We start from the raw sequence: 12,457 nt of genomic DNA, 5'->3' as shown, positions 1-12,457 counted from the left end.
ACAAACACTGTCGCAAGGACGTTGAAGCCGTTTAAACACATAACAACAGCGTCGCTTCAACTTCTTATGTCGATACGCGGACCGCGGTCATCGCGCCGAGTGACCGAAAATAACGTCGGACTAGGTACGAGAGCGGTACCTAGGTGTAAGTGATACACCGCGAGATGCTGACAATGGCTCGGAAGCATGTACGTCGCGTAATTAACCCATCCCAGCGACCGGCGCGATTCTCGTCCCTGTTTTCACTTGCGAGACTGACCACAAACGCGTTCTTCGTAGTTCGATCATATTGAAGTTAGTTACGTTATCGTGACGATTCCGTACTAGGGAAAAGCCGTTATTTCGCGATTATACGATTGCCTGAAATTCAGTAAACCGATCAAAACAAAACAACTAACTTCAACCTCGTATCGTTCGACGGTTGACGATCGGCGCTGCATCGGCAACTTCACGACGTACGGAGGACAGTCAATTTGGCGGGAAGGCGTTTTTCCATTGTTTCAGAGGGGAGGAATGCCGGAATGTCAAGTTAGACAACCTACGAAATCTATGGAGATGATCCGCTAAGGCGATAAGCGCTCTTTTACGCTGCTATCGCGTTTTGTAATCACAATATTTATTCCCGCGTACTATCGTAGTAATAGCAGTCTGCTATGTCCTCGTGACGGTGTTATTCGCATAATTTCGGAGATTTGTATACAGACGACCGGTCGTGTCGACAAAAACTTTTAAATTCCGCGAGACATGGCTTCTTGCACGTGTAGACCGTCTTCGCCGCGGAATGGGGTTATTAACGACCATTATCAAACGTCCTCGAAGCGTGCTCATTACTATGAAAACACCGTCGATCATCCCCTGAATCACTTGCGTGTGAAAAGGGAATCTCGAAAGGATCTCAGATCCCAACATCCCGTGATGCTTGACCTAACTAGCAAATCGATCTACAAACGTACTTTCGACACCAAGTATTGGGACGACCGAAAAGCCCAAGATTGGATGAACAGATTTTCTTTCGGCAATCCGGATCTTCGATCACTTCACGAAAAATGCATGAAAGATCCAGTAATGACGATGAAAGTTTGCAAAAGTAGCACAGGTCCGCATTTTCGACTTCTAGGGTAGCCTGCGTAGCGGTATAATAAACTATCCCACGGGTCTGCGTATTGTCGGAAGTTTTTGAAAACGAAAGTTTGAGAGCAACCGTCCGATCGAAGGATATTCAAAAAATGTCTTGCTTATAGACGTTCTTTCTTTTTATCCTTTCGTTTTCAAGAGAATTTTACCTAAAACGCGCACCCAAGTCCTGAACTATTATGTGCATCATAGGATTTTTTGACACTTAAAAGCTGACTTATCGCGGGCCTCTTTCACAGCTGACCACTACTCGACGCCCGACAAAATTCGAGCTGATCCTTTACCAGTGCCCTTCAGAAGTCCCGTCGAGGAATCGACGTGTCAAGTCCGCGCTTCGGGCCGAGACGAGTTCCCGTCGGTTCCTTCCAATCAGCCGGGATACTACAAGCATCTGGACATATTTGTGAGCACCTCACAGCTCGCTCACCCGCGTTTCACGCTCGAGCAACAGAACGGCGTTGCGAGGAAGGACATCGTCACCTTCTACGACGCGAAGGGGACACCAAAATGCCGGGGTTTCGGACCGAAGAAGATGACGCCAATCGGATCTTACTTTCACCGCGATAAAACCGAGGCCGATAACGTCAGGCCGAAGTCTGTATGCAGGGTTCCGTACTCTGGTAAGACCAGCGAGTACGCGGCTCGGTTCGGTTCCACGCCGAGTGATATCGGAATATACCGACAAGATGAGATCCATTTCCCGTCGATTTTTCCATCCTCTTCCTTCGACATTTTAGCGGTTCCGAACATGTACTGCACGGAAAGTTGTCATCTCGGTACCGGATGGCCTCTGCGCGCATCCGTTCACCTTGGCAAGGTGAAGGGGACATTCTAACGTGTTAATACTTTGGGCTCCGATTTATCCATAAGTCTTTGTAAAGTTGTATGCTGCTCTTCTTTTGATAACGGACTGATGATATACTATTTTCTTCCTCTGCGTGTTCCACGTTCATACAGGAATTAGAGAGGTCATACGATGCAATAGAAAGAATTTCAACAAAACTAATAGAATGTCTTCAATGCAGCTTATGCATCAATATATATTCAAAAAAAAAAAAAGAAAACATGTTGCATCGCCGACGGTTCTACTTAGTATACTCTTTAATGTACGTACGTACGTATAAATGCCTACCTACTTATGTATGTATGTATGCATTGCGAACACCGTGAACGCCGCAGCACGTGCATTTTCTGCCCTGAATCACTGTCAAATTTGAAAAAAGTGACATGTCAGAGTTGTCAATCTCGACAAATCTGCCGGAAATTAGAAATATCCGTTAGAGTAAAAGCAGCAAAAATAAAGCAAATACCATGTAAAAGTAGGCATGAGCAGTCATAAAAACTAGGGTATACTTGTCAAGATGTCGTCAATGTGATCAGAAATATAAATTCAATGAAGCAAATTTTTCAATCCTGGATGTACCGGCCAAAGTACAACCTATGTTACTTTCCTGAATTTTCCGGATTTTCTTTGACAGGTATTCGAAGAAATGTCATTGATGTCTTGTGTAGCTGGATCTGTTCGATTCTAATCAGGCATTGCAATCAGCACACTTCGACTGACCGCCACGACGAATCACTTGCACTACGTCCAAATGAGCCGAATGGTTGGCAATCTATTGCAGGTGATGCGATAACATGGACGGTGCTCGCATGCACGCTCAACTCGTGTCATCGCATGTGAGAAAAGATGAGAAAAAGGGAGCCGCTGACGCTGGTCCAGATAAAGACCAAAGAATAAACGTGGACGAACCGCTCTGGAATCAGGAATCATACATCGGTCGCTGGAAACATTTTGCCTTTATAACGGATTGCCGAACGATCTTTTACAACCAAGAGAGGCTGTGTGAGGCCAAGAAGCTTTGCGAGGATTACAAGTATTCAAAGATTATGCGATGATTATTACTTCTTTTCAAAACTTCATTAATCGGTACTATTCGATGCACGCAATGTTCTTCTACCGATTCCTTACGCCGTTTCTCAAATTACGGCGATGCCGGAATTAGAACTGGAAAGGAACCGACCGGGACAACGAGGGAAGACGTAATCTGGGCTAAGAAATTAAGGGACAGTGCGTTTCACCCGGACAACGGCCGGTTGACGAACGTCATCGGGAGGATGTCGTTTCAGCTACCAGGGTGCTTGTTCCTCACGGCTGGGATGCTCGTTTACTACAAGTACGAGCGCAGAATTTATTGTAATTTCAATTATACACTCAGTTCAGGATGAGTGAAGAAGGAAAGAATTTCTCCCGTCAGAACGACCAGAGGAATCGTCGGATGGCAGGTGATGAATCAGGGCTTCAACGCGATCGTCAATCATTCGAACAGAAACGCCCGGGACGAATATCAGGTCAATAAAAACGGGATAGCAACAGCTTTTCTTGTCGCCACAGCTGCCGGCAGTACCGCCGCGCTCACCTTCCGGAAGATGATGTCTTATAGAGGGGATCTGATGAAAGTAATATCAACGCGACGTTAAACACTGAGGCGCACTTCAACTTTCTCGTATACACCAAAAGACCGATGACTAGGCGATAGTGTAACATACCTACACAATTGTCTTTCAGCGTTGGACTCCATTCGTTGCGGTTGCAGCAGCAAACATGGTCAATCTTCCGATAATGAGGCAGGATGAAATTAAACACGGGGTCGACGTTGGCCCGAAGGATAGTGAGAAGTCGATAATGAAGTCAAAGGTGGCGGCTCTCAAGGGCATCTCGGAGTGCGTCGTCACGAGGATCGTAATGGCGGCCCCGGGGATGATGCTCGTCCCAGTAATCATGAACATCCTGAAGCCCTACTGCTTCTACCAAATGCGACCTAGGCTGGAACTTCCGTTGCAGACGGCTCTCTGTGGCCTCTTGTGAGTTTATCGTCTTGCAGTCACTGACCTTCGGTGAACGTTCAAAGCGATAATGAATAACTTGCAATCTGTTCCCATCCACAGTCTCAGTTTCATGATCCCTACTGCCTTGGCGATCTACCCTCAGAGAAAGTAAGATTAGTCAAATTGTTCCACTTTATTACCGTGCTGCAGTTTGTTGGGGTAGTTGTTCTGTCCTTTACGTAAAGAATGTGTTTCAGCTCGATGCACGTTTGGACGATGAAATTGTGCCACGGGGAGTATGACAAGTATCAAGAATTGACGGGAGGAATTCCAAACAGAGTTTATTACAATAAGGGATTATGACCACGACAACGTCCATTCGTCGTTGGACGTTTTGTTTCAAAGTTTCCCCTTTATTTCCGTAATAATAGTTGTGAAAATCAGTGAAGAGAGACATTGCTCTCTCTGATATGTAGTGAATTCATAAGATAGGAAAATGCAGTATATGGATTTTTGAATATCGATGAAACTAAAAATATGTATCTGAAACATTAATTAATAACAAGTCTGTTTAAATCAACAATGTCAAATCGTGTCGGAGTTTCCGAGAGTTAGAAATTTATTTTCGTTCACTATGCCTACGTGTAATACTGCTACTTGGTCCGTAAATGTTACCGCACGGGAATTCAAAATGTTTTCAAAGAAACTTATCTAAACTCCTGGACTAATTATCCTGTTCAGCTGTGCTTCTCAACAGGGTGATCGCAATTTGATCTAATACGTTTCAAAGATATATGTTTCATAAAAGAAAAATCTTACCCAAAAGGCGAGATTTCTGGCTCGAGTCCAACAGGTTGCTTTTTTAATTTTTATTTCCTGTTCATGTAACACGGGAAAATTTCACTTTTCTGATTCTTCATGCTTCCCAAACTTCTATGATAAGACATAATGATCGCAGAGGTTTGGAAAGCTTGAAGAATCAGCTTTGAGGATCTATGCGTGAATTAGAGAAAACTTTTAACGAAAAGTGAAGTCTTCGCATGTTAAATGAATAGGAAATAAAAATTAAAAAAGCGACTTGTTAGACTCGAGTTCGAGAGCTCATCTTTTGGGACGATCGTAATTATTAACTTGTCGCTGCGTGGAAATTCGAAACTTATCACGAGCCTTTGGCTGATTACACAAAAATGAATCTCGCAATGCGATGATTAGCATTCACGACAACTTAATCTGAGATATCCAAGGCTTCATTCAATATTACCGTTGATTGGTTCGTGTATAATTTTTACTTCTACTGATTATTATCACCTTGCTTCAAAATCAATGACTCACGTTTTAATGATATCTCAACAATACTTGTATATTTTACTGATGAAATAAAATCTGGTAAAACTTTTTATCCATTGCATATTCTGTATTTTAACCTATATCATTCGTAGCAAGATAAGACATGTATAACAAAAGCGCTGATTGCGAAAATGGATTATGAATGCGAATACGCATCAGAGCCCTTACATATCAGACTGCACGACGACTGATACGTGCAAATCTTTACCTACAATAATTAAAATTCTTCAGCAAACCCTTGGGTTCGAAAGCATACTTGCACTCCGAGTCAATCATCAGATTTGGAAGTTATTTCGAAACAGGCCTCTGACATGGTTGTAGACAAATCGTCATTGTCTCGTAATCTTCTCTTTAGCCCTGATTAATGTGCGAGCTGCAATATTATTCAATATACGATCAGTTTTAGACAAGAATTTACTCATACGCAGATTTTAATAAAAATGGAAGTTGATATTGTAGGAAAGTGTGATTAAAATTTGTCTCGTTGCTGCATGCAATTTGAGAACTCATCGAATTCTCAAATAATTAAAAGAAACTCAATTTCCTTATGTATTTAATAATGTTGGAACTAATACAAACTAGCTGTTTGCGGTTGATTAAATAACCGCGAAATTCGTCTCGTAGTTATTAACTTGTTTTTGCGTGAAAGTATGAAATTTATCTCGGGTCCTTGGCTGATTAAACTAAAATAAATTCCGTAATGCGGTGATTTGCGTTTAATTTAAAGCAAACCACCCGTTTTCGGCTTCTAACCTGAGCTGACCTTCCATTTAATGCCACCGTTCGATGCCATCCGTTTATAGGTCACCGGAGTTCGAATGCCTGCAGGAACCAAACTGAATAGATAAAAGTTTTTGAATCTAGCTTGGCTCTTTATTTTCGAACGTGACAATTATTGTCCCCACAACTAATTACCGCCCTCGTTCTCCAAGATCCGAAACAGAGTTTCACGATTCGCCACAGGGACAACTGCCTAGTTACCCTAAATTTTGCAATGCTCATCTTCTTTCTCTAATACGTTGCTTGATTTCCTTCCAAATATGGAATTACGCTCGGGATTGCTCATTTCCAAGTTTTATTTCCGGCTCCATGAAAACATTACCATGATGTGACAAAGCTTTGCACAAGATAGCGTAATGTTAAATACAAAATAAAATCGATTTTAGCATTGACACTTGGCATATTATTCTGGAGATGAGATGAGATGAGTTTGTGGACCACTTGAATCCAAACTGTAGGTCGGTTCATTTTTAACTAAGAATTTGGCAAACCTGGATATTGATTGTAATAAAACTTGATGTCGCAAAAAAATGTGATGAATGATAATCTCGCACAGTTTTTTTTACTCCGACTGACCAATTAAAAGCAGCTGGAGAGTATATTACAGTGCTTCAGATGCAGACAATAGTCTGGTGATTTCATTTCCTATTTTTGTATACCATATATAATAATTCTCTGCTTAATCTCCTTCTCTTCTCGTGTAATTAATTCTCTACCGCAGATGAATAATCTCGAGCTTATCAAAACGCCTTGATTAATTAGGCACGTGCAAATTTCGCAACTTCAAGATTAATATTTAGCCGCTATTAAAGTTCGATAGTTGCGTTGCGGTTTTCCTGTTTACGGTTTACGAAAAATCACAAATTCTCGGTTGCCAAATGCTATATAAAGCTAAATTTGGTCACATTCTTAGGTAGTTTTGTTTCCCGTTATAAGCTTATACAGTTCTCCTTATTGTGAACCTCTGAAAAGTTACGAAGGTTACAGAAGCTGCGTTGTACTATTTACATACAGATTTCAAGTATCTGCACAAACGATTACTGCGATTCTCATCTGTTTAACTATAATATTCACTATCGCAAGCCAACACCCTTGATTCATTGTATAACAGTGGGGCAGGTTTTAATAGATTTTATACCTGCAGAATGTCCGGTGACTCTACCAATTCTCCGTTCGAGTATTGCAAGAAGACTTCGGAAACGCTGAAGCAGTAAGATTTCGAAGAACTCTCTGTGGCATGCAATGTTAAATGATACAAAGTACTTGAAAGAAATAATTGGATTTGCATGGACACTCATTAGTATTTATTTCCAGATGCAAAGTCTATGACTGTAGGCAAAAGTTCGGTAACCTATATGTTCAGGGTGAACCTTTAAAAGGCGGATTCGTCGGCGCCAACGTGACCACGATTTTCAAAGTTTGTTTAACCGAGTGTTTTGGATTCCTTCTACGAACTGTAACAGATTACCAATATTCATTCTGATTTTATCAGCTAGGAGAAGAAGGTTCTGGCATCAAACCAAGAGGACCAATTCAAGATTATGATCAACTCAAGAAGGAATGCTTAGCTTCGGGAAAATCGTTCGAAGATCCATTATTTCCAAGAACGAGTACCCTAAGTGTTCCAAGAGCCGGTTATGACAACGCAGACATAGTTTATCGTGGCATAGAATGGATACGAGCCAAGGCGAGGGACAAATCTGATATGCAAATAATTTCCGAGAAAATATATATATAATAATATATATAGTATATAACTGTTGTTCAGGCCACACTTGATACTTTCACAAAATTGTTCGTTTCACCCGTTTTCCTGAATTTCACAATCGATTTGATATCTTCCAATATGCGCTAATTTTCAGGATATTCCTAAAGACAAGCCGGCTGAATTCGTCGTTGACGGAACATCGCGGATGGACATTGCGCAAGGGAAGTTGGCCGACTGTTGGTTCCAGGCGGGTCTGTCCGCTCTGGCAATGAACCCTATCTTATGGTCCAAAGTTGTTCCAAAGGGTCAGAGCTTTCGCGAAGGGGAATACGCCGGAATATTCCATTTCAGGTATGCGACAACTTCCGGCATCCACCTAACTTCCGAGGCGTGTAGAAGTTTACACGCGTTCCAAAAAACGCATACCGTATCGTAAAATGAGGTGAAATTTAAGCAGGTAATCTTTTTCGATCCTATTTCACGCACGTCTTCGTACACAGATTCTGGTATTTTGGAAAATGGGTGGACGTCGTGGTTGACGACTACCTGCCAATGCTGTGGAATGGATCGCAATCAGTTTACGCACATTCGACCGAAAATAATGAATTCTGGTGCGCGTTGCTTACGAAAGCTTACGCCAAGCTCTACGGTGACTGGGGTGCCGTCAACTGGGGAGCGTGTGGTGAAGCCATGGAAGATTTCACGGGTGGAATTGTTCGCGTTTACTCCAACGATGATGAAAACTTGTTCAACAACTTGCTGGATGGGCAGGAAGAAAATGCTCTCATGGCATGTATGCGGGTAAGTGCGATTGGCGGATATCTGAGACAGCGAATTATTATTATTAATGTTTTCGAGTAGAGGAAAATATAACAAGAAAACGTATAATCACAGCCAAGACTCAACGATCATGAACCCGGCTATGAGGCAGGATTATTCGAAGGCCATGTGTACACTGTTACAAAGGTTTACACGAATTACGTCGATGGCGAAGATCGAGTCGAGTGGGTGAGACTGAGAGACCCGTACGGCAAATATGAATGGACCGGGGAGTTGAGTGAAGGGTAAGTATATTGGATTGATATTCTATCCGTAGAATAGAGAATGCAAATGCAGCAATCAGCCTTGGTGATTACTGTTTATCACGTGACGATTTGAGTGTAGCAGGTACCTGCTACTTTGGAGTATTGCTAAAAATACTGTTGGAAATGCTGTTAATCCCGCGACTAAACTTGAGGATTGATTTGATTGTCGGACAGTTCGCGTGAGTGGAAAGAAGTACCCGAAAAATTGAAGAAAGAACTAGAGATGGTGACGAAACGCGACGGTGAATTTTGGATGCCTTTTAAAAAATTCAAGAGTTTCTTTACGATCGTCGAAATTTGTTACATCATCCCAAAATCTTTGACAGACGGTTCTAGTCGCGAAGGAAAAACTGATTGGCAAGTTAAGGTGTTTGAAGGAGAATGGTTACACGGAGTGACGGATGATGAATTATGTAAGTACTAATTCGGTTAACATTTCCTCCGACCTTTTCTCAGAATTTGATTTTATACTCAATCATCAACACTCTTTAAGCGTTGTCCGATCGTGTACCGCAGTATCGCATTACGGTAAAACCAAGGGACAAGGAAAGCGAATGCACAGTGGTCGTAGCAGTGATGCAGAAATATCAGAGGATAAAACGTGCCGAAAATCGAAAGATTGGTTTTAAAATTTACGAGGTACGTTTTAAGTCGGTTTGATTTAAAAATATAATGTTCATATGTGAAGTATTCAGTGGCAGAGTAGCCTAACCCGCGTTGTCGATAAGGCTAATTTTAAATGGCTTAGGATAGTGAGAGCGAGCCTTATCGACAACGTCGTTTAGGCTATTCCGGCACTGTACTCTCCATATATCCACGAATCACTGTTCATGAAAGTATACGTACGAAGGGTACAATTTATAAATTATATCTACGATCTAAAAGTTCTGCACAAAAGCGTAAACGGAAAATTATTAAGTTTGTGATATTTTCCAACAGCTGAAGGATCCCAAAAATTTACCAAAATCACTGAGCGTTAGATTTTTCGAAAGGCACACTCCGGTGTATAAAAACTGGGGATCTCCACGGCGCGAGATCTGTTACTCGGTGCAACTGAAAGCCGGTACTTACTGCATCGTTCCGCAAATTTGGCATCCTCAAGGAAAAGAAGAATTTTTACTTAGAGTCTACGCTCGCAATTTTGCCGACGACAAGTGAGTAGCAATTTTTATCGCAGCAGTCAAGTCCATTTCCTCTGGCAAAGTAGTCATTCCGTGAAATTTTCCATTCAGAGAATCCGACGGGGAAGACGGTACCGATGTGGTCGACGAGGCGGTACGTAAACTCGCTAGTATTTCTCGAAACATTGTCGATTGCAAAAATGGTCGACGAAATAACACTGCATGAAATTATGATTATGAATAATTTGGCAGGTACCAGAGCTAGGACCCGTACCGGATGAAGACGCATAGCATGGTGGTGTCGCTCAGAAAAAAGCCAACGATAGTTTAAGTGAATTTCTGGTGAAATCACGCATTTTTATAATAATCTATCGAATGTTTGATCATGTCTGTCACTCATTACTGTTGAAATAAAATATTTGCAAAATTTAATGACTTACTTAAATTGTCCAATGAAATTACAATGAAGGCAACGTCTGATCCACCGAATCCCGGCAACATATCTGTATTATTGTTCATCATCGGAACGGTATTCCGACGACTTTGTGATTAAACGTCATTGGGTTATTTATTCAATAGTACAAACTGCAATATGATATACAAAATTCATTTCGTATACCTCCTAACACTACCAATTTTTGATTACAGTTCATTTCTTATCCAGCTGCTTCTCGTATTAATACACAGGTATATGCACATTTACGTACGAATACGTACTATGAAAGTTATCGTTATGTACAAACAAAAGTAATGTACGTGGCTTGAAAAATGTAAATTAGATAAATAGTGTGAAGGTGATGAAATGAGGATGGGAGGTTGGATAATGTTCACTAGTGAAAGTGGTTCAAGAAGAAACGGGGCGAGGGGGGAATGAAAGACAAGACAATCAGCGAAAAATTGCGAGACGATAAAGAATACTAAAAGCAACTTCGAGATTATTCTCCCATGTTTTTCGCGTACAGTTCACGAACAATCTTCGAGAAGAAACATGAGCTAAATTACAAAAGAGATTACGGAATCGGCGCGATTCGCGGGTAGAAACTTGATTTAAACCGAACCGCGACGGCGAGTATTCAATTGGTTATTGTTCGTTAAAATTCTTCGAAATAGTCTATCAATACGATTTTGTTCCCTTAATAAAATTGAGCATTATTATAATATAAATATATACTATATCTATGTGTAAATTTGTGTCATTCTTCAATCTATATGTGACGTCACACTGGTAAATTTCATTTTTCGCTCCCTCTATAACCCTGCCAACTTATTTCCGCAGCTGGGCATCCAAAAGCATCGAGGCCTCGCACATGATCTTTGCGCTAGTGCGAACGAGGAATAATAGGTGATACTCGTCGGTGACGGCCAACTGTGCCCTCGCCTTGACCAGGGCGTGAAGCACCGTCGCTCGTTCGAGGTCGAGCCACCTTTGCAACGTCATTTCGCGGTCTCTCGGCCCTCCGAGAGTCACGTCGGCAGGACCCCAGAGGGAGAACTCGAGGACGGATTTCACCTGTAGAACATGATATTTTTATATTGACTCAGGCATCCGGATGGACGGAATCAAGGTCGGTATCGTATTTTATATCCCATTACCTGAGACAAACTGGCGGTTCTCTCCCGCTCCAACAACTCCTGAACCAATGGCAGCCTCTTGGAAAGCGTCAGCTCCCGAAGAGCCCGAAGAACGCACTTGCACAAGGAGGCCTTCCCCTGTTCCCATTCCCCATTGGTGTCCGAGCTTAGGCTGGACCATGAAAAAAGAAGATTGTGAAAGAGAAACTTGAGTATCGAGCGATTCGACCTATCCCTCTATCCTGAAACGATTGGGATCACCTTTGAAGGAGGTAGAGTCTGTAGCAAGCGTCCTTGGCTTCTCGACAGAGGACGGCGTTACTTAAGTTTATCGGTGCCTCCTCCACCCCCCGAGCTTGCAGATTCTTGAAGGCGTTCACCAGCTGCAAAAGGACGAAGGACGCCTCTCTCACGAATCCTTCGTCACCCGTGTCTTTCACGGATCCGGCGAAGGAGTCGATCGTTGTGACCTGAAGATGGGGCAGCACCGAGATCGTGGCTACAGTAGGAAAACAGAGAGCGTTGGCAAAGCATTGTCACCGTGAGACAAGGGCGTTACTATCCGTTGGTCACGGGAAAAAGAAATCTCACCCTCGACGTTGCCGTTCCAGCCGTGATTTACTATTTTCTTGGCAACAAATTCCGGTATCGTGTCGGTGAACTCGATTATCGGTACGAGATTGAACTCCTTCCGCGATACGTGCAGCGTCAGATCAAGCGCTACGCAAATCGTAACCGAGTTGCCGTTCCACGAAGCCGAGTAAAACACCCTCCTTCCTAACGGCAGCGACGAATTCTGATCCAGGACGAAATCCGACAGCCGCAGACTCGCCGTTTTCAGACCTCTTAACGCGGGTGGGATTCCGGATGTTTGATTCAGC

At 42.4% G+C, this 12,457-nt stretch overlaps 2 protein-coding genes across 3 annotated transcripts in view; one reads left to right on the top strand and one right to left on the bottom strand.

Annotated features, from left to right (window-relative positions):
• The first annotated feature begins 7,020 nt into the window (after positions 1-7,020).
• On the top strand, positions 7,021-10,436 carry LOC107226751 (calpain-A). The gene is made up of 11 exons (XM_015667659.2): positions 7,021-7,300; positions 7,405-7,507; positions 7,583-7,777; positions 7,953-8,149; positions 8,299-8,599; positions 8,693-8,862; positions 9,058-9,296; positions 9,377-9,522; positions 9,823-10,037; positions 10,116-10,158; positions 10,257-10,436. Exons 1-11 carry the CDS (start codon positions 7,236-7,238, stop codon positions 10,293-10,295), a joined length of 1,713 nt encoding a protein of 570 aa, XP_015523145.2. The 5' UTR covers positions 7,021-7,235; the 3' UTR covers positions 10,296-10,436.
• Positions 9,880-12,457, bottom strand: part of LOC107226749 — a 38,727-nt gene continuing 36,149 nt past the window's right edge. For both annotated transcript variants that reach the window (XM_015667657.2, XM_015667658.2), the window contains exons 8-11: positions 12,168-12,456; positions 11,838-12,075; positions 11,598-11,748; positions 9,880-11,514 (exon numbers count right to left, since the gene is read on the bottom strand). In XM_015667657.2, the coding sequence (XP_015523143.2) occupies positions 11,269-11,514; positions 11,598-11,748; positions 11,838-12,075; positions 12,168-12,456 (924 nt within the window). In that variant the 3' untranslated portion in view covers positions 9,880-11,268. The remainder of the gene's footprint in view (positions 11,515-11,597; positions 11,749-11,837; positions 12,076-12,167; position 12,457) is intronic.

This window comes from Neodiprion lecontei, chromosome 6 (genome assembly GCF_021901455.1).
Source record: "Neodiprion lecontei isolate iyNeoLeco1 chromosome 6, iyNeoLeco1.1, whole genome shotgun sequence".
Classification (NCBI taxonomy): Eukaryota; Metazoa; Arthropoda; class Insecta; order Hymenoptera; family Diprionidae; genus Neodiprion; species Neodiprion lecontei.
The sequence above is the reverse complement of the archived record's forward strand: the minus strand, read 5'-3'. Positions and strand labels throughout refer to the sequence as shown.

What these genes read in the sequence shown, in the direction of transcription:
- LOC107226751 (XM_015667659.2), top strand. Translation starts at nt 7,236, where the DNA reads ATGTCCGGTGACTCTACCAATTCTCCGTTCGAGTATTGCAAGAAGACT. An exon ending in GCCGGAATATTCCATTTCAG is followed by an intron (nt 8,150 to 8,298) that starts GTATGCGACAAC and finishes CTTCGTACACAG; the next exon opens with ATTCTGGTATTTTGGAAAAT. An exon ending in TTGGTTTTAAAATTTACGAG is followed by an intron (nt 9,523 to 9,822) that starts GTACGTTTTAAG and finishes ATTTTCCAACAG; the next exon opens with CTGAAGGATCCCAAAAATTT.